We start from the raw sequence: 23,277 nt of genomic DNA on the forward strand, positions 1-23,277 counted from the left end.
ACAAGATAAACAATGAACATAAGTTCAAAAAATATTCTCCAAAATGCCAAACGAAAAAATAGAGTAAGCTATCTGAGCTCTTCTTGAGAAATTGGTTTTAATATGATTTCTGCATAAATCATCTTAATCCAAAACCGCACAGTAAACAGGACTTAGCCATAGATATTTGTCATAACAAATTATAAGTAAAGGGGCAAGGGAAGACTGCAGGGTAGCTGGCTCTAGTTGGAAACCCCACAGCATGGTGTCAGTATTAGATTGAGAAAACTAATACAATTACCTCTATAAAGCGTTTGAAGTTTAAGCCCTTACACGAAAAAATCTTGGCTATACATAATATCTGAATTTCCATTTTCGGACAAATCAGCCCTATCTCTTCTGGCAGGTATACCATCACTAGGAGGTCTAAAGCTTATAAAAATCATTGGTATTGGCAAGATCCGTGGTTCCTTCAATCTTATTCACAGTTTCAAATGGTCCTTAAGATCACACAGCTGTGGTTTTATGGAATGATGTGGCTGTTTCTACTTCAGCTTCCTCTCATTTGTGGAGCATGAGGTTGAGCAACTACTGCAGAACAGATAATCAGGTAAATTACTTTTGTATGCTAAAGAAATGTATGACGATCATAAAATTTTAAGTTTATTTGAATGAAATTAATAAACATACAAAAAAGAGAACTACAGTCAAATACAAAAGTTTTGAATGGTAAGCTCATGAAGCAATTGTCCAAATCTAGTTATTAGGAGACAATTTTCATGGTAAAATCATAGATCATTTTGATCGTTACCACTACAACCATGTCAGTTTTAGCCTCATTTTGAGATCAACCAAATGCCAACCCCCTTCCAATCGAAAGCCTCTTCATCCCAATAACATGTAATAAAAGAACATGTAAATACATTTTACCTCATTAATTAAATTTTTATTACTTTCTAAAATCTCTGCACAAGCATGATTTAAATTACCAGAAAGGCATATTATCCGAAGAGAGCAAGAATAATTACCATAAGGTGTTATCAAAATGGAATGATCCAGCTGTCCACTTAAAAATGCAGAAATTAAGTCCATTTCATTCATTCTAGATACAGAACTGAGCTTCCAAATTTCTATGCTGATCCTCCAGGGATAACACAAATAATTCAATTATTTTCTTGATGATCTGGTTCCTGCAAGGAATAGCTCAAAACAATTAAAAGATGGCTATCTAGATCATGAGTAATATCTTCAAGCCACATTCACGATGAAGCAAAAATTTTAAAATTTCAAAGTAAAATTTTGTTACCCCATACCTTATGTATTCTGTTGTTATGGAATCTGGCCACAAAACTTATATTATTAGGTAAAACTCAGTGAGGAACAAGAAGTACTTGGGGGGGGAGGGGAGGTGGGGGGAAGAGGAACTAGGATAATGCGTGAATACATGATATTTGATTTGCTTGTGTTAGACATATAGGCTTGAGTATTTGATTTGTTTGTGTTAGACATATAGGCTTTGGCAAAGATGACTGCTCAGAATTGTCAATCTTATTAAATTTAGGGACATATATCATTAGAGTTACATCATACTTTGGCTAAGATTTATCATATTCTTTGAAATTTTTGTTTTCTTTGTTAGCCTGTTAGTCTGAAGCAAAGTTGAGGTAGTTTTTTTAATTAGTACAAGAAGTAATAATTTTCATTGCAAAACTTGGAGGTTAGTTGAAAGAAGTACATTACAGTTTACAGCAATGAGAGAGCTGGTTTTCATATGCATGTTCATAAAACATAAAGTTTGCATGTGCATTCCTGTTCTTTTATGAATGTGTTGATGCTCTCTCCAAGAGACCTTGGTGATGAGGGAGAGTAATCAACAATAGGATGAGCTAGAGAAAGAGTTAGCCTATAGTAATCAAATCATGAACCAGAATTTAGTTATAAAGATTTATTTAATAAAGTCTGTTCCAAAATGAAGTATGACATAAAGTTAAATAAACCAATACAATAGTTAGAATAAGAAATCCTCAATTCTCATTAATAGAAATAACAAACACTGCATGGCTAGTTGCCGATCGCTGCAATTGTAATTAAGGCCGTTACTCTGTGATCTGCATCAAATATATGTTTCAGTAATTGTCACTTTCCTTTTTAAGATGGAAAGATGGATGATCAACGTATAAAATCATCATTTGTTTGGGTTTAATATCGCTTTTTGGTTTTTGGTTTATCATGTTTTCAGATATTTAATTCCCTTTTGCTTTGTTCTTACTTCAAATTCACTTTCTCCGTTCCTGTAGTCCATTTGCTTAGTTTCTTTGTCTCATACTGCCAATTTTACTCTATGCCAAATTTAAAAAGCAGTTTGTCCAACACAAAGAAGGAACGAATGTCTTGCTTGTATGTAAGTTAAGCATGTGTCTTTTTAACAAATTGATTTAAGGATGTATGGAACATGCATACTATATTTGAATTTTGATCTAAAATATTTTCGCTACAGGACTGGTTGATTTGCTTTTTGATAAAGAAGGGAACATAATACTTGATAAAGAAGTAACCTGTTCAACTGGCAAAGTTAGAAAGTAATAAGGGAACATAATTACCCCAAAGGAATTCATTTATCAATTTATCATGTATGGAGAAATATGAGTAGATTGTGGAAAGATTTTCGCAATTGTCATATTTGTGAAGATTTTCGAAATTATCACATTGATTTGTTTAGCAATTCGTTATGCTGGGTGTTGGGGCATCTAAGGCTGCTACAGTGGAATGATTTGTTTATATTTCAGAAATGCATTTAGAAATATCGACCGAATGTTGTGAAGGATGAACATCTCAAATATATTTACAAATATCTTCAATATATTTAGAAATATAAAACCAAATGTTTTTAAAGATATTTATAATTTTGAATTTTGAAACCGAGTATTATAGTGAATACATCTTTACATTGTCCAAAAATATTATGATAAAAATAAAATTTATGAAATTTTTATAACTATCAATTTCTTCCAAAAATATTGTTAAAAGTTTTCGTAAAATAATGTTTGTTTGTAAAAAAAAAAACTTTGTTTTTACTTAACTATGAATTGTTGATATTTTAAATACTAAAATTATTATATAAAATTATTTTATATTTTTATATATTTAAATAGTAACATGTAAAAGATAATATTGCATTGAGTTATTTTAAAATCGGAAAAAGAATTAATTTTTTTTTTTAACTTATATGGTTATTCCTAGGGGCAACCAATATCTTCTTGTATGATTTGCTATTGTCCACCAGTGAAGCAAATGTCGACGACACCGATGAAAAATCACTGATTCTGTCGGTTGTTGACCACCTTCGACATCGAAGGGGGGGGGGGGAAGAGTTTCTGTCATGGGTTTCGTTGGAATGTCGCCGGATTTGATGAGTTTCGCCTGGAAACGCAGGAGTCGATCGGGATTTCATTTTTTGGATGGATATAGTGGAAATTCCGGTGGAGAAGTCGGCGAGAAGTCGTCGGATTTTGGTGGATTTTTTGGGAAAATGTCGGCAGCTATGATATGGGTTGGTTGTGATATGGCATAGAAGAGAAGGAGGACGAAGATGAAAGGAAGACAGGAAGAAGAAGAAAGGATAAGAAAGAAATTTCCACGTGGGGGAAGGAAAGAGAAAGAAAAAATAAATATATATAAATAAATAAAATAATATTTTATAATAAAATAATAATATGATAATATTATATTATATAAAAGATAATACATGATTTTTTTATATATAGTATTTTAATACATATTTTTTTTATCTTAGTGTTTAATTTAATTTAAATTATTTTTTTAATAAATTTGATTTTATTTATTTAAAAATAAATAAATAACATTGTTAATTTTTTTATTATATATTATATAAAATTTTAATATATATGTTTAATTAGATGAATATTTTATTATTATTATATTCTAATTATTAAATTTTTATATTATTTTATTATATTAATTATTTTATATCTTAAAATTAAAAACTTACAATTTTTATAATATCGATATTTATGATATTTTTTTGGTTGTGTCGACCACCAAAGAAAACGGTGTATTAGAGTAGCACATCGTAAAAACAAGAACATAGATTGCGAGAATCATGGGGCAAAAGAAGAAAAATAGAAAGAGAGGTGGCAAAAGGAAATAAGACAGATGTACCATGACTGGACAGGTGGACCACGTTACAAGAGGACTGCTAGCAACACTCACCAAACACACTCGCTCATTTCTACAATTGACATGTGTCTCACCACTTTTTCCATTCCATTAATTTTAGTACAAAACTTTTATTTTACATAAGTTTCTTTTCCTAATTTTTTTACAAATATATATTTTATTTTATTTTATATGTTTTTAAGAGTGACACCACATATATCCAAAATAATAATAAATTTATATTTATATATACATAGGTAATTAATTCTTTTTATAAAAAATAGATATTTTAAATAAAGCAAATAATTTTAATATGATAAAAAAATTATTTCACATGTGTTTTTAACTATGATGCAATACAAAATAAGTAAATAAATGTCAAATTAAAGTGTTTTTTAATTATATTAAAAATATTTACTTTATTTTAATTATCTATGTTTCATAAAAAAATAATACTAATTAGCTATGTATGAACAAATAGAAATTTTATTATTGTTTTGGATACGTTGCTGATAGGAAATTAGATTCTTCAAAAGAAAAAAAAAAAATATATATATATATATATATACATATGAGAGTTCTGTATTTAAATAATAGAATGGCAATTTTATAGTAAATTTAAAAGAGAAGGTCAAATTGTTGTTTAAGCCGTTGGTTCTGGCAAAAGCTGGAAACACATGTCAGGTATAGAAATTAACAAGTGTGTTAGCAGGTGTGCAAAACGAGTGTTGCTAGCAGTCTTCACGTTGCAATATGGATTTTTAACTTGCTTAGAAAACCCAAAATAGATTTGTTATGGATAAAAATAGTACAAAATTACAAAGAAAGGCGTTAATGATAAATTTCAGAAAAGTTGGGGGGTTTATTAGATACAATTATTGCAAAAGTAGAAGGGTCTAAATAAAATTTGCAGAAATTTTACCAGCTGCGATGATGATGCCTGCAGCCATGCGGAAGCGGGGCCATAATCTTCTTTGACAGCACTCTCTCATATCTTGTTTGACTGATGATGATGGGAGTGCTGTCGACAAGATCTAGAAGGTACTGTCGAATAAGATACAGATACGGAGGAAGGATCAACTTTACCTACTCTCATCACAATCTTCTTCATATTCTCTTCAATTTTTATTTTTTTATTGTTCGTATTTTTTTTCCCAGATTAGATTTCCCTGTTAATCACCATGGTATTAACAAAGATACTAACTTGTTGGTTTTGTTTATTTAATTGTGTGGTCGATTCACAGGAAGTTTCATCATATATATATATATATATTTTTTTTTTATTTGTTTGTTTATTGTCTTTAGAGTGTTCCGTTTTGATCTGCCTCAAATATATTCGAGGAGGATTCAGTCTATTTATAGTCTTCGGTTTCTTAAAGTTGACTATACCCCCCATTGTTGATCACCTTTGCAAAGATTTATTATATCTATTATTGGTTTGGATTTTTTTTTTTCCCTCCACTCCTATTAGTCTAGTGCTATTAACTCTTGTTTATGCACGCTTGTATGATTTCTTTAAAAAGTAAAACCAACTATGTCAGCTGTAAGTGTAAGCATTATTTTATTCTGAAGATGCTTAAACCTCCTTTTGTTGTATTTGGTCAATTCTTTGCAACTTGTGTATATAAAGATTATATATACATATATATATATATATATATATTTTGTCTCTTCGGGGTGAGATGTCAAAGACTCTTTTTATATTGAGGTGCCGCGAAGTACATGTACATAACATAGTCATGTGTTATGGATGGTTCCTCATAACATATTTTTAATAGTGGGAATAAAATTTTAGGTTTTCACCAAAAGATTATTTTAAATGCAATTGGAATCTCATATATGGCGAGCCTTAAAGACAAAGGAAGTGATTCAACCTCTGGATCTTGTTAAATAGCACTCTTTCATCTTTTTTCAAGACATGGCATGAAAGAGTTGTCGATTGAGCAAGATCTATATTACATCGGAAAACCAATACTATTTTCCATTCTGCAACACTAGAGGATTCAGTTTAGTAGCGTAGACAACAAGTTTTGGCTTCGTTAGTTTTACCATCCAAACAATTTATGGGTAATGTTTATTTAATTTTTCGCTTACTTTTACAAAGTTTCCTCCTTTCCTTTTATTTTACAATGAGTTTCACTTTGTTCAATCTGAACGCTTGAAAATTTATTTCATTTCTGCTATCCTGAATTGGCTTTGTAAGGTTGGCTATCCTAAATTTTTTATCTAATTAAATTTAGGGACAAAATAGGACTATGTTCTTTGGCAAATATTTTATATTATTTGTTTATTTTTTGGTCTGTTTTTTTTTCCTTGATTGTTCATGTTTATGCAGGGTTGGTTGTTGTGATCTATATAACAATTAATAGAATAAATGTTAATGGCAGTGGTACGTTAAAAGCCCACATTCTGGAGTAACATGTCTATCTATTTATTTGAATATTGTTTATGGATATTTAAAATTCAATTGGTAAGATGATGTTAAGAACATGTATAACTACTTCCTTCCATTTTCATTTGTGTTTAGATAATCGATGAGAAAATGTGGTTTGATAGAAAACTGCCTATTGTTCGAAGTGGAGTTGGAGCATAACATAACATGCTTTTAAAGAATTATTATTGGGAAATTTACAGATAAGATAATGATGCATTTTTTTCTCCCCTCCCTCTCCCTCATAAGTTTAGTACATAGAGACATTTTTGTTATAACTTAATTCTTCCCTTTGAACTTAACCTAGTAAAACTCTAATTTCTTTATTAGATTTAAGCTGATAGTTGATTGATTGTGTTTAATATTTTTCTTTAAACACAAAGGAAAAGACAAATGTATTTTGCATGACAGGCTCTTGCTAGTTTTAGATAGCATTAATTTCTGCAGAAGTGGACAGGCAGCATCCCTTTTGGCTGCTTTTGGTGCTGTCATTTGTTCTCCACTTCGATTATCGATTGCCAGTGTTTTGGTCTGCAGCTGGGGCTTATGGCATGTACTGTTTCAGTAGAACAGTTTCTGACATCAGATTTGTACTAATGTTAGTAAAGTTGCACTTGAGAAATTGGTTTTTGACATCAACTTTAGTTCTAATGTTAGTAAAGTTGTAGTTGAGAAATTTGTTGGTTTACCCTTCATAAGTATTGTAGAGGGCTAGATTGCAATGTGTTTTACTGTGCTGAAATGTGATGATTAAAGTCTAGGATTGATTTGCATTGAACCACAGGGTTTGATTCCCGAATGGAACTGGATTTTTGTGATGTATTTGCCCAAGTTTGGAGATATCTGGTTTCAATGAAGGGGAGGTTGGATGGAAAAGTTGATCCTTGTATTGAAGTTACTTCTACATCATTATAAAAGTTGAACATGTGGTAGGAGGAGCAACCTCCTGATGTGGGAAGGTAATATTGGGAAAGAAAGAAACAGAAATGCACGTTTAATCTAGATTATTAGAAGCAAAAGAAGAGGAAGACAACAGAGGCCAGCCTTAAAGACCAAGGAAGTTGTTTGCCCCCCTCTGCTCACATCTCTTGGGGTTGAATTCAATCTCCATAATGTGTGATATCGTTTTGAGAGATTGAAGATAGGGGTGGGCACGGTTCGCCTTGGATCGGTTCCACCCGAGAGTTCCAACCGAACTGATCATTCGGTTATCCATAAATACTAACCCGAACCGACCCATGGACAATTGAAAACCAAGCATTTAACCGAATAAACGGGTCGGTTTGGTTCGGGTTCCGATTGGTCGGTTTGGACTTATATTTAGGCCTCTGATTTTGGGCTTGTTTTCGAATTAGTGGATCAGAAATTATCTTTGAGCTAACAATTTTGGGCATACTTTCAGCTAATTGAGCTGGGTTTATTTTTGGACCTATAGTTTTTGGCCTGTCCAATATACAATTAGAAATTACCTTCATTAGTTTTGCTTTTCAATTATTTTGACGGTTTAAAATTTTTCAAAAAACTATTAAACAGAGATGAAATGGTAAATTTTTTAGGTATGAAATGAAACGGCAATTTTTTTACTTTTTAGGTATGAAATGGCAAATCCTTTTAGGTATGAAATTATCAAAACTTCAATATATATCAAAGGAAAAATTGAAATTGAGAAATGCAATGCCAGTATGCCACTGCCACTCACCAAAATTGAGAATAAAAAATACAGACACAAAATACAAATATCAAAATAACAATCTCACATCCCCATCCGTTCTCAAAGAGACAGAAACAAAAAAGAAAAAAATAATAACTACTACTATCAAAGCAACTAATAAGCAAGTTTTACAAATGACTTAAGAGAAATGGTAATACATTGACAGTAAACATAAAAGAAACAGTAGGAAAAAAAATATAAGCAGTCTGCATTTAGCACTACCAAATCCTTCACTGCCACTGCTATAAAACTTACAATCACAAAGGACACCAAAATAAATTAAACCAATATCTTATTAGTTTAACAATGTGATGATTATTAAGAAATGAAAAATAAAATGAATAGAGTTACTTTCATCATTGTCAAAACTCACAAGCTTTCAAGTTTCAAGTACATCCACTGATTCCACTCAATGCACCATCAATCCTTTTTGTTGCTGCTATCTGGATTCACTGCTACTGTTTGGCTTTGGCATAGGTTTTGGAGTGACACCAAACAGCAAACATAAGCAAATATTATAAAAACATTCAAAAAAAATATGATATGCATACAAACAGAAAATAATCTCAATTGCATATTACATTACCTGCATTTAAACTTTCATAATACTCCATCTCTTCTAAAAAAAAAAAATCTATCAAAACTTGAAGAAGCATTAATCCAATTTTGACAATATATCAAAGCCTCCACCACTTTAGCAATCAAAAAGCTCCAAAAAGGATCAAGTATCCTACCTCCACTGCTAAAAGCACTTTCGGAAGCCACAGTGGAGACTTGAATGGCATAGATATCCTTTGCAATCTTCTTTAACACAGGGTATTTCTCTCCATTAACCCTCCACCAATTTAAGATATCAAAATCCTTAATTAAACCAGATTCACAAGGGTCGGCCAGATACCTATCCACATCATTTTTTATCTCCTTACATTAGCTTTATTCTCTCTTCTTCAAATAAGCAATCCAAACCTGGTCAGCATAGTTGGCATGCTCTAATTCACTGTTATTACTATCCAAACTAGTTCCAGAAGACTCAACACCAGTGGAAGATTGACAACTATCATTTGAACCCATTTCTTTTCATTATACCAATTATACAACCTCATTAAAGTCTTTTTCAAGCCATTTGTCAATTCAGTAACCCTGCTTTCATCATTGTCATAAAGCATCCCATAGCTAAATGACACATAATCCAACTTATATCTTGGATCAAGCACTGCTGCAATTAGAAGCAATTTATTGACATTTCCCATGGAACCCCAATATTTATTATACTTTTCTCTTATTTTCCTTGTCATAACACACAACCGGTCATCTTCACTAACACATAAATCATCCAATTGTTTTTGTATGGAAGAAACTTAATGGAAATATATGTTGGAGCTAACATGTAAAGAGACACTAAATTTAAGAGTTACATCATAAAAGCCCTTAAGAAATTGGACAAAAACTTTGGTATCATCCCAATGCCAAGCTAAAAGAGGTCCAACTTTTTTTCTACCACTATCATCCTCTCCAAAATAGGAAGCATAATGTCCATCTTCCTCCTCCATTCTTTCAAAAGCTTTTTGAAATTTCAAAGCCGACTCTAACATTAAGTATGTGGAATTCCATCCGGTTGGAACATCCAAACATACTAAAGATTTGCTATCAATTTTCTCTTGACTTATACACTTCTTAAATTTTTGCAATCGAGAAGGAGATGATCTAACATATCTCACAGCATTACGAATGCTAGCAATTGCCTCATCTAATTCTTTCAAACCCTCACACACAATCAAATTGACAATATGTGCACTACATCGAATATGCAAAAAATCAGCATCCAATATACAATTTTTCCAATGTACCATTTTCCTCTTAAGATATGCAATTACATTATTGTTTGCACTTGCATTATCAAGAGTTAGCGTGAACACTTTTTCAATACCCCAATCATGCAAACAAACCTCAATTAGCTTTCCAATTGCCTCTCCTTTATGATTAGGAACCACACAAAAATTTAAAATTTTTTTATGTAACATCCAATCATCATCAATATAATGGGCAGTCAATGACATATAACAAACATTTTGAATAGAAGTCCATATATCAGTTGTAAGACTAACCCTTTGTTAGTTTGCAACAAACATTGATCTTAAAGCCAATTTCTCATCTAAATACAATTGATAAATGTTCTTCACAATGGTTCTTCTAGATGGAGGATCAAATTTAGGACATGCAACACTACAAAAATCTCTAAACCCACAGCCTTCTACAAAACTAAAAGGTAACTCATCCAAAATTATCATTTTGGCACATGCCATGCTACATGCCTCTTTGTTGAAAATAATAGCTACCAAATTGCTACCACTACCATCGGATTTCCTATCAAAAGTTAAGGTCTTTTGCTTCTTTTCATCTGAGTTATAAAGATTTTTCTGACATTGCTTCATATGATTTCTTAGGGTACTAGTTCCACACTTCTTAGAACCACATGTATAATCCTTATGGCAGTAAATGCATTCGCATCTAGGGTCATCAGGATCACCACCTTCTATTTTGATAAAGTGATCCCATACATCACTTGCTGGCCTAGAAAGTTTTTTCTTCCCTAATGGAGGTTGTGGAGGTAATGTAGATTTGGCATCGGAAGGTGTAGGGTTTGACAGTGATGGTGATAGATTTTGACCTATTGGGGTTTGAGAGGAAGGTGCATTAACTGATGATGGGGAATCTGGGTCCATATCAAGCATAACTAGGATACTGTTTACATAAAAGGAGACAAACAGAAATAAGACAGCAATTACACAACAATTCAAGGCCATAAATTCTACAATCTCAATCAAATTAAATTACAATAAATTAAATAGCAAATAATAGTTTTGCTTCCTTAAATAATAACATAGAACCATCGGATCCAAGCCCTTTAATCCTTAAACCAAACTACCAACAACTACTAACAATATACATTTTCCCTACCAGCAATTAGCATGTTTTCGGAATTGATAGCAACTACCAACAAAATACATTTTTCCTAAACCAAACTGTCATACACAGCCACATGAAAATTTGCCAACTACATGCATTATTCACATTAGAACTTTCCATTTAAATCCAGGACCAAATATGCACTAATACAATATCTGCATCAAAAATCCAGGACCAAATATGCACTATGACCAAATATACATAAAAAATTCAGGACCAAGCATACAATATTCCACAATTCCACAAAGACTCAAAATTAAACAGCAACTAAACAAATTCCACAATTCCACAAAGACTACAAATTAAATAGCAATTTCAAAATTTCAGAGTCACAAAGACTCTCAATGTAAGCTAACCTTTAAAAATTGCACAATTCCAACTACACAATTTCAATTCCACAATATTCAGAAATTGCACAATATTCCATAGTTCCCAAAAAAAAAAAAAAAAAAAACTAACAATTAAAAAGCAATTTCTGAAATTCAGAGTCACAAACACTCTGAAATGAAAGCTAACTTGTTTAAAATTGGCAACTTTAGGAGTTCAGGGTCACAAAGACTCTGAAATGTAAACTAACATGTTTAAAATTGCAATTTCAAAAACGTTGGAGTCACAAAGACTCTGGAATGCAAGTAATCTCACAATTTGAATTCAAAACTTCATAGAAAAAAGTTTCAAAGACAATTCACAGATACAATTCAACATTTCACAGACAGTTCAATCTCACAAAAGCTAATCCGATTATTTCCTTCACAAAATTACAAAGAAAGAGCAAAATCTATAGTCTATTTATGCAATCACACTTTATCCATCCACAGCCAGTGACAGTTTGAGAGAAAAGAACAACTTACCTTAAGTTATTACAGCTTTAATCAATTCTTTTGATTGTGAGATCCCTCCTCGGTTGGAAAGGGGAATGTACTATGCCTTAAAAGAGGGTATGGATACCTTTCCCTTACGATGCGTTTTGACAAAACCGTGTGGACTGGACCCAAAGCGAATAATATCGCATGCGGGTGGACTGGGCTGTTACAAATTTTCTCTTTAATATTAAAATCCAACAGTCATTAAATGTTTAATATTTCAGAATTGAGGAGATAATCAAAGAAAAATATATAATTTTAAAATAGTAATTTCTTAGAACTTAAACCCTAAAAGGAAAAAAATTGGAGAAAATAGAAATTTGCAAAATTACCTTTGAATTACCGTGATCGTTGGTGACCAGATGATGGTAATCAAGTCTTTTGATGGTCTCACAGCTACCGGCCCACTGTAGAGTAACAATGTCTAACAGTCTAGGCTAGGGTTTCGAACAGCTACCTCAAGTTGAGAATGGATAGATTGGAGAGTGAGAGAGTGAGATGAGAGTTAAAAAGATAGAGAGAGATTGAATTTTAGAGCAAGAGATAGAGAGAGAGAGAGAGAGAGAGAGAGAGAGAGAGAGAGAGAGAGAGAGAGAGAGAGGAGTGAAGAGATCTACAAGAGAGGGTTAAATGGTGAGAGATTGTGAGTGAGAGAATGGAAGATAAGGGATATTACCGTTGTCCGAGAGATGGTAGAGGACAGGTGCTTGTCGGCCTGAGAGATGGTGAATGGTAACCGAGAGTGACAGTTGAGCTAGGGTTTACCAGAGACAAGAGAAGAGATTGAAAGAAGAGGGGGAGAAGACAGAAGAGAACTTTCGAAACGAGAGCAGAGTGAGAGAGTGTTTTTTTTTTTTTTAATATGAAATATAAAATTAATAAAATTATAAACATATTATTATATATATATAAAAATATAATTGTATATATTTTTTATAATATTTAAAGTATCTGGTTCGTTTCGGACGGTCTGATGATTTTTAGTTTAAAAACCGACATCCGAACCGAAACGTCTCTTTCTTTGTTAAATAATAACCGAACTGCCTAACCGAGCGCAACCAATCCGATCCGTAGGCGTTCGGTTAGGTCAGTTTTACCGGTCCGGTTCGGTTTGACCGGGTTTTTGCCCACCCCTAATTGAAGATATGTCAAATTAGTAAAAATATTATTATTTATTTTTGTATTCTATTAGTAATTGTTATGGTTTTAAGTTATTATTATTATTATTATTATTTAAAAAAAAAAGCATTTATTTTCTAATAGTGTTCTTCTAGAGATCTGCCATCGTGTGTTGATATCCTTGCTTTTGAGTAGCTTTAACCCCTCACAACAAATTATAATCGGGATACGTTTGGTATGGAATGTTTATGTACTCTGCTGCGTCGTATTAATATTCGTATTGTATATGTTTGGTATAACCCCTCCCAACAAATTATAATCGGGGTACGTTTGGTATGGAATGTTTCTGTACTTTGCTGCATTGTATTGATATTCATATTGTATATATTTGGTATAAGATCTTACCGTATACATTACCATTATTATTATTATTGTAATAGAAAAATGTACTTTACTACATTTTATTCAAAAATTCTATTATTATTATTATTATTTTATTTTATTTTATTTTATTGAATTTAGAATGCAGCTCCAACACTGGTTAAAAATATGTATAAATTGTTTAATTTTTTCAAAATTCATCAGAAGTAATATATATATTTAATTTGATTTAATTTTTTTATACAAATTAGATAATTTATAAATTATCCAAAATCCTTCGTATCCATATGATTCAAACTCGTGCTTTAGAAATAGAACAGGAGATAAAGCAGGTGCCTCTATTTCCTAAGTCTATCTATCATTTGTATTTTGAATATAGGCTATCTTGTACTTTGAATGTTGCATAATGTTTATCTTTAACAATACTCTTGTATTATAACTTGTATTTAAGGGTTTCTTTTAACAAATAATATATATAATTTTTCATCAATCTATCGGTTTCTTTATGGTATCAGAGCCTTTGCTCTAAAGAAGGTTTTTTTTTTTTTTTTTAATCTGTTGAAATCTTATTTATTCCAAAAGTTTAAGTTTATAAAAGGAATATTTTTATTTCATTTATATATTTTTTTAACACTCCCTTTCAAATGTAAATCATGGTCTTTTGGACTTCTCTTTATATCTCTCTCTCTATATATATATATATATTATTTTGGGTGAAATTGTTTAGTTTTGAATTCAGAATTTTTTAGATCTCTGGTTATCGATACTATATTAAAATATTATTTATTCTAAAAATTTAAATTTATAAAAAGTGGATTTTTATTTTGGTAATTTGATTTAATTTGAATATAATTAATTTTTAAAATTAAATATTATCATTATACCTGCCTATAAAGATTCTAAATTGTGCAAATTAAAAAAAATAAAAAATAAAAGCTTTCTAGGTTTTTCATGTGACTCCATAGCAAATGGTCCATTTATTGATTGGTGACCCGCGTGAGGTGGATTTACAATTCACTGCCTGATCCACTTGGCTACATCCCCAATCCACGATCCGTAGGCGCTTCGGAGACCCGCTTTCCCGAGTCAACAGGAAAACTACCCATATTCCGACTTTGAACAGGCTTCTCTCTTTCTAGAAGGTTTGAAATTATATTACCGTTCACCAGTGATGGTTCATTTTTTACCCTAATTTATTGGAATTACTTAATATAATATATATATATATATATATATGTGTTAATTAATAAAAATAAGTTTCACTTAATCTGTATGGTGCACTGGTAATGAAAAACAATACTTGTTACAGCTGATATTAGGTTGGGTTGGAGCCTTTGGGAAACAGGTGTTGGATGATGAGTGGATAGGTGGACCCCACGTGTGCGTCAGTTTCCACTTAACTTTGTCTCCTCTCACCGATAAGGTCAATGCCGCTTCCATCTCATGCCCTCCTATCTTTCAAGTTTCAGAGCACAAAGACAGCAAATGGTAGCTGGAAGTGTAAATTGACGGCGACGAGTGTTAAAGAGAGGCGAAGGAAGCGATTAGCGTGGGGTGTTGTTCATTTTACCCCCTGGATCTTGTTTGACATCACTCCCAAATCATCTTTGTTCATGTTTAGGGTTAGGGTATTATATATCCAATCTCAATCTCTGTGTAACATGCACTGGAAGTGCTGTCAAGCATGATCCGGAAGGTGCTGTTCAGCAACATACAGATGGATCGAGCAACTACACTACCTGCTCTATATGCCCATCATCATCTTCTTCTTAACCTTATTTATTTATTAATTTATTATTATTGTTATTGTTTTTTTTCGAAAATGGGTTTCTATTTTTTTTGCTTTTTTTTTATTTTTTATTATCATCATTATTATTTTCTTACAAGAGAAAATATTAGTATTGATCATGGCATTTAACAAAAATTCCAACTTTTTTGTGATGTGGTTTTCCATATTTGATTGTCTGCTTTGATTTTCATACCCAATAACCATTATTTAATTCACATTCATTGTCTTTTGTTATTGCAAAGTGTTACTTAGGCTTTGGCTTAGCAAGTTAGACTACCTCAAAATGTTGACCAGCCTACTTTGGCAAAGATTTAGTATATAAGAAAATATGTATATATTCTGCGGTACGATTTTTTATTTTTATTTTTATTTTTAACCCAAATTAGTCTGTGCTTATCTTTATTGACAAAATATGTTGCACAATGATATAATTTGCCACATTTGCTGAAGCCTTGTTTGTTTTTGTTTTTTGTTTTTTTTTTTTTTTTGTTTTTTGGGTTGGGGGGGTGGATATTGCTAAGGCCTTCCTTGTATATGATTAAATGCCTTTGATCCTCTATTATTGGGAGCTATATTGTATTTTGTGTGTCCATTATCTTTCTCTCTTCAGATGCCCCATTGTCCATTACATATGTATTTTATTTATTTATTTATTTATTTGATGGTAAAGCCATTACGTATGTTTATGCGTAAGCAAATCGGAATAGTTGGAATATTCCACGTGTAACCTCTTAGTGTTCTTTTTTGTCAACTCGGATACAACTCAACAAAGCAAAGACAGAGAGAATGGCCAACAGTCAAGATTAGTTTTGAAAAGGACACGCGTCATTCTATTATATGCATGAGAACGCAAGGGCAAATGACGGTGGTAGTCCTACCAACTGCCAAGTCTTTATTTTCCCTATCTGAAGTATGGGGGACCCATATAAATCTACGGGGATTTATCTCTTTTTCCCTTTTGGGAGGTGACGTTCTGGATGATTCTTTTAAAGTATCTATAGAAGCAGTTGGTTTCGTTGGTTCCATACAGAAAGAAGAGGATATTCTTTGTCTTCCTTGCTTTCGCTCTTGTTCTGTTTCTCACTCTTTCGCTCTCGGCGGCGAGCTCTTCATTTCAGTGTTGAGCACCTGGCGATCCAACCAAATTCATTTAGACCGGCGTTCAACCCCACCAACCGACCGATCGAGGAGAAAGAAGCAATTCCCCAAGGACTCAAATTTTCTTCATTTGCCCTCCTGGATCTCTTCTCAAGCGAAGCGAGGAAACAAAAGTGCAAGATGGGAGTGGTGTTGAAGAAACTCCGGATTCGGAGGGTGCTGTCCAGGAAGATCGGGAATCTGCATCGGAACAATGTCCGGAGCTGGAGGAAGCAGCTGAAGCCGATCAAGCAGCGCAGTTTTACACGGAAGCGCAAGTGTACAAGCTCTCGTTGCGGTGATCTGTTGCTTCTTCTAGTCTATTTCACTTGTTTTGGATCGATCCTCAACATAATCCGGAGGTTTGTCTCTAACAAGGTCCTGAGAGAGCAACGAAAGCCTAGAAATGACGTTTACTCTTGGAGGCACGCCGATCATGGTAAGAGTTTCAAATCATAGGTTTTATGGTCATAAGATTTTGACGAAGATTTGAACTTTTGTGGGTTTTGTTTGTTTAATTCTTCTGCTCTTGATTTTTACACCAAAAAGCCAGTATTTTTTTAATTCACAGATAGCTTCATCATTTTTTTTTAAAAATAATTTAAAGTGCTTTCCATTTTTAATCTTTCTAAGGCTGTTTGCGTATTTAAATGGAATTTGTAACAGCTTCTAAACACGTGATTGTTTGTTTGTTCTCCAAATTTTGATAGGAATTACTTTTTGAAAGATTGTATGCCTTAAAGCGTGTATATTTTCCCCCTGTTTTTGGCATCTGGCATCGGACCAACTTGAAGTTTGCGCGTTGCATTGAACATAGCGTGAAATGTGGCAGTAACTAGAATAGAATTTGAATTGATTTTTCTTATGCCTCTTTATGAGGTCAAGGATGATATGATAGTTGCATGGCACCTACAGGAATTTATAACTCATGTATTTTCACAGCATTGGAAGCTCTGCTGCAGTCCCTCAATGATCCATCCATTGATTTATCATGTTTGTGAAAGAATTTCTAAAATTTTGTAAAGCTTTATATGTTAATCTGAAGCAAACTTAAAAGACAAATTTTATGTGGATTCATGGAACATGCAGTCTACCTTTCAGAGTTTTGTTCTAAATATTTTCACTGTATAGCTGGTTGATTTGTCGTATGGTTCCAATTCTTCAGGGAGACTTGTTATGTACTTTAGAAGTGGTGCATCGCCATGGGGCAACTTCAGATTTCCTCATCAGGTGAACTGTATGTTCCAATCTCTCTCTCAAGTTCTACTTTCAGTTTGCCAGAGCTGTGGAACAATCTGGAGGGTGCCATCGAACATGATCCAGAGGGAGGAACTGAAGTCTAGGAATCACATCTACATATTAAGACGTGCCTATAACTACGGCCATCATGGTGATCTTTTTCTTCATTCTTCTGAGCATAGGTTTCTATTTTTGTTTTTGGGTTTTTCTTGCACGTTAACTTATATTGGTTATAGGATTTAACACAGATTCTGTTTTTTCATTTAATTATCTGCTTTGATTTTGACACCTGAAAATTTACTTGAATTCACAACTTCATCAATTCCTTTTATATAATAAGTTATGTCTGCTTTCATACAACAAATTTTCCATTTTGATCTCTTTAAACACTTGAGTATTTGATTTGTTTGTGTAAGACATATAGGCTTTGGCAAAAGATGACTGCCCATAATTGTCAATCTTATTAAATTTAGGGACACATGTCATTAGAGTTACATCGTACTTTGGCCAAGATTTATCATATTCTTTGTTTGAATTTTTTGTTTTCTTTGTGAGCCTGTTAGTGTAGTGCTTATGATTCATATCTTTTGAAGGTTGCACTTGCATGCTGTGATTGTTGCAATGCTTAAACAAACAAATGTTACTAGTAATTGCACATTATAGCCCACTTTGTGGAGGAACTTGTCTATATTTGTGAATATTGTCTATTGATATAGTTTGCCATAATGTTATGCTGAAGATGCTAAAACCTTTCTGTATTTGGTTCAATGCATTTGATCATCAATTTTTTGGATTATGTTAAGCAGAATTGAGAGTAATTAAAGTAGAATTTGAACTAATTTTCATGTGAATCTTAATGATATTGAGATGGTGTTATAATTGCACGACTAGACAAGAATTATTATCTATAAAATTAATAACTCATGTATGTTTACAGGGTGGAGAGCTGTGATTCAATTCCTCAATGCTCCATCCATTAATTTATCAGGTTTGTGAAAGAATTTCTAGACTTTTGTAAATCTTCTAGACTTTTGTGAAGCTTCTAAACTTTTGCAAAGCTTTTCAGTGTTAGTCTGAAGCAAAGTTGAGGTAGTTTTTTTAGTTAGTACAAGAAGTTATAGTTTTCATTGCAAAACTTGGAGGTTAGTTGAAAGAAGTACATTACAGTAGCAATGAGAGAGCTGGTTTTCACATGCATGTTCATAAAACATAAAGTTTTCATTTGCATGCCTGTTCTTTTATGAATGTGTTGATGCTCTTTCTAAGAGAACTTGGTGATGAGGAAGAGAAATCAACAATAGGAGGTAGAGAAAGAGTTAGTCTATAGTAATCAAATCATGAACCAGAATTTAGTTATAAAGATTAATTGAATAAAGTCTGTGCCAAAATGAAGTATGACATAAAGTTAAATAAACCAATAAAATAGTTAGGATAAGAGATCCTAAATTCTCATTAATAGAAATAAGTAACACTACATGCCTAGTTGCCAATTGCTGTAATTGGAATTAAGGCCGTTACTCTGCGGTCTGCATCAAATATATGTTTCAGTAGTAGTCACTTTCCTTTGTAAGATGGAAAGATGGAAAGATGGATGATCAATGTATAAAATCATCATTTGTTTGGGTTTAATATTGCTTTTTGGTTTTTGGTTTACATGTTTTCGGATATTTAATTCCCTTTTGCTTTGTTTTTACTTCAAATTCACTTTCTCTGTTTCTGTAGTCCATTTGTTAAGTTTCTTTGTCTCTACCGCCAATTTTATTCTATGCAAAATTTAGAAAGCAGTTTGTCTAATACAAAGAAGGAACGAATGTCTTGCTTGTATGTAAGTTAAGCATGTGTCCATAACAAACTCATTTAAGGATGTATGGAACATGCAAACTATATTTGAATTTTGATGGAAAATATTTTCACTACAGGACTGGTTGATTTGCATTTTGGTTTCTCTCCCTTTAAATTTTTACTTTCTGAATGTTGGAACTGTGGAACAATCTGGAGGGTGCTATTGAACAAGATTTGTAGAGTGCTATCAAACAAAATCCAGATGGAGGAACTGGAGTGCGGGGATCACATCTACACATGGAGGCATGCCTATAGTTATGCGCACCATGGTTATCTTCTTCTCCTTCTCCGTTTATTCTTCTGAAGATTTTTTAACCTCTATATTGGTTATGGTATTTAAGACACATTCTAAATTGTTTATTTAATTGTTTGCTTTGATTTTGATGCATGATTTCAGTACTTGAACACACAGCTTCATCATTTCCTTTTATCTAATGAGTTATGTCCACCTGAGAATTTAATTTGTTTGTGTACGATGATACAGGATTTGGGCTTCTGCCTAGAATTCTTGATCTTATTAAATTTAGTGACTCGGATTAGCATTACACCCTACTTTGGCATAGATTTACCATATACTTTGTTTGAACTATTTTGTTTTCTATGTTTGCTTCATTAGCCTAGTGCTTATCATTCATGTCTTTGCAAGGTTGCATCTTGTGATTAATGTAATGATTAACGCAAAATGTTATGCTGGTGGCACATTATTTACAGCCCACTTTCTGTTAGGAACGTTTCTATATATTTGAATATAGTCTACAGATATGTTTGCCATTATGTTATGTTGAAGATGCTAAAACCTTTCTATATTTGGTTAAATGCCTTTGATTGTCTATTCTTTGAACTTCTCTATATGAATTAGTACTATATTTTGTTATCTCTGTGGTATGATGATGAGAATCTTTCTTCTGGTATATAAATTACGTTATGGATTTGTCACCATGAGATTTGTTTGCTATGTTACCCCAGGGATATATGTTGGCGATGGAATGGTAATTCACTACACTCGAGGAGGAGGCTTAGATCGTATTATATTCAGCTTGTCTCCATCCCATCATTCAAACGGTACCAACCCTATAAGCAGTGATCAATCAAGACTTGATCGTGTGATCTGTTCCTCCATAGATGATTTTCTTTCTGGTGGTGAACTCTATTGCTTTGAATATGGTGTTAATCTAGCTCTCTTTATTGCCAAAACTCGAGGAGGTACTTGTACCCTTGCCTGTAGTGATCCACCTAATGATGTCCTTGACCGTGCGTATAGCCTCCTTGAGAATGGCTTTGGTAAATACCACCTTTTCGGAAACAACTGTGAAGACTTTGCGATATATTGCAAAACAGGCATCCACTTGGTAGATAACAATTTTAGCATTGGCAGGAGTGGGCAGGCGGCGTCCTTCTTGGTTGCCATTAGCGCTTTCATTTCGTCTACAATCGCACTATTTGTAGATAACATGTATAGTGTTGGAAGGACTAGGCAGGCAGCATCCTTATTGGTAGGCATTAGTGCTTTCCTTTCTTCCACAATTCGATGCCCTACTGTTAGAATTATCAGTCAGCATTTCATGGGCAGAAGGGGGCAGACACCATCCTTCTTGGTTTATATTAGTGCTTTTGTTTCTTCTACAATTCGATCACCAACTGTTATAATTACTGGTCAGCATTTTATTGTGGGTTATAGCATTTACTCTGCCTGTAGATGGGCTTCTGATATTGGAATTCGTCGTAATGCTAGTAAAGCTGCAAATAGCAGATTGGCCGAGGAAGGGAGTTCTGGTTATGGAGTCAGTATTAAGTTTAACTCGGCATTTCTGAAAGGTCTTGCTTGGGATATTTTGGTATTTGCAACTTGGTGGATTTGTTGTTATGAGCTGGAGTTGACAACAGAGATTACAAGTTTTCAACTGGGATGGATTATACTAACTTCTACAGTATGGCGGGTGCTCTTCGTTCCAGTCGATCGAGCAGAAAAAGTAAACAAAAGCAGTTATTGCAATTCTGATCTATCTATAGACTTGAGAATTCGTTTTATCTCTGTGAAGACCGTATGGCTTTGGCTTCTCAATGTGTTGCCAAACAAGGCTGCTTGCTGGTGTTTGATAACATTGGTATCACTACTATTTTGGATGTTGTTCTATATTGTTCTGTGATGTACTGATTCGGGTTGGACTATGTAAGATGTTGTTGTAGTAGTGTGGTGTTGCTTTCTGGACGTTGTTGTACTGTTATGTATTGATTCGGATTTGACCATCCAAGGTTGTCTTTGTTTTGTTGGTGTTTGATAATTTAAGACTTTTTTTTATTGATATATTGATTTAATAAATTTAAGGACTGAATTACAAATGAATTAAATCATGGTTTATGGATTGATAAAGTCCTTTCAAATATATTTGTACTTTTAAAATGGACAAATTTATTTACACTACAAAATTTGTTAGACACATTATATCTTTAATTATTTTTTTATATTTCAAAAATATTCATCGACAAAAGTATTTTTAAATACTCGATAATATCGTTTTTGTGTACTGAAAATATAAATTTAGATTATATAATTTTGAAAAATGTATAAATTTTGGTGTGTATATATATATGTGAAATAGATCGATATTGTCTTAGATTATATAAACCGTATCTTTTCTAATATACATATAATGGAGAAATCTATATAGTCTCGTTTACATATATAGCATTTTTAAAAATAAAATTCGTAAACTAATATATGGATATCTAATATTACAAAGAAGCACACCCCAACCATCAATAAACCCTTTCACAATCCGATATGAACCTTAGTGTTACGGAATCAAATAAATATAAAGTGAGATTGAAAGATGCCGTGCACCTTGCATATTTCCTCCTTTTGCTATGGCTATGGTGTCTGCCACCTTTGTCAACTATGCAATGTATTGCAAAACGGATTAATGAACCTGATCTGAAAAAAATTCAGAAAATTTTATTGCTTAGCAAAATATTTTCAGGATCTTCCTCTCTCTCTCTCTCTCTCTCTCTCTCTATATATATATATATATATATATTGATATCCTTTCTTTTCAGTGGAGCTTTGACCCTGCCACAAGTTATAACACTTACACTACAGTTATCTCTCTATTTTGGGAGCAGTTTTCCTGACTTGCATATTTATTGAAACCACAGAAATCTTCACTTTGTTGCATTTTGATTTAATTGCAATATGACTTCTTTTTAGAAGATTTCTTTGAAATTGTGAGGGCCACTGCTGGCAATGATATATGGGGAAAAGATAGAACCTGCAGTTTATGAAGTCAAAAGAGTTTATATTCAGGAGCAGTAGAGGAACAAATATGGTATTGATCCGCACCAACACCCCAGATGAACTATTACAACTTTCTATCACTATAATTGACAATTAGAACAACAGATTATTGGCAATAATTCCTTAAAAAGCCTTCTTAGAATGTACTAAAAGATTGAGAGTCAAGAACAAAGATGATAAACAGCCTTCTTTTTTTTTTTTTGGGGGGGGTTAACATTTATGTTGGGATAATCTATGAGAAAAAATAGTTGATGAGGAATCTGCCTGTAGTTGGAAGAGAGCGATGCTTCTTCAGGATTAGGATTAAGAAATTTGGCAATTCCCTCACCTATAAATGTGGGAGTTAGCAGC

General features: G+C 32.8%; 1 protein-coding gene and 1 long non-coding RNA gene across 3 annotated transcripts; both read left to right on the top strand.

The window, feature by feature from the left end:
- Positions 1-4,781: 4,781 nt before the first annotated feature.
- LOC125421884 (uncharacterized) lies at positions 4,782-8,060 on the top strand. The gene is made up of 2 exons (XR_007240267.2): positions 4,782-7,184; positions 7,371-8,060. It is a non-coding gene; the product is annotated as an uncharacterized LOC125421884 (long non-coding RNA).
- A 6,892-nt stretch (positions 8,061-14,952) lies between these two features.
- Positions 14,953-21,937, top strand: LOC107415516 (uncharacterized). Of its 2 annotated transcripts, XM_048471792.2 has the most exons (5): positions 14,955-16,992; positions 17,719-17,943; positions 18,730-18,780; positions 19,712-19,903; positions 20,601-21,937. In XM_048471792.2, the coding sequence occupies exons 1-5, from the start codon at positions 16,695-16,697 to the stop codon at positions 21,779-21,781; spliced, it is 1,947 nt and encodes a 648-aa protein (XP_048327749.2). In that variant the 5' UTR covers positions 14,955-16,694; the 3' UTR covers positions 21,782-21,937. The 2 variants fall into 2 exon arrangements, with proteins under 2 accessions (XP_048327751.2, XP_048327749.2); XM_048471794.2 differs by lacking the exon at positions 18,730-18,780 and having other exon boundaries at positions 14,953-16,992.
- Positions 21,938-23,277: the final 1,340 nt, after the last annotated feature.

The sequence above is a fragment of the Ziziphus jujuba genome, chromosome 4 (assembly GCF_031755915.1).
Source record: "Ziziphus jujuba cultivar Dongzao chromosome 4, ASM3175591v1".
Taxonomy (NCBI): domain Eukaryota; kingdom Viridiplantae; phylum Streptophyta; class Magnoliopsida; order Rosales; family Rhamnaceae; genus Ziziphus; species Ziziphus jujuba.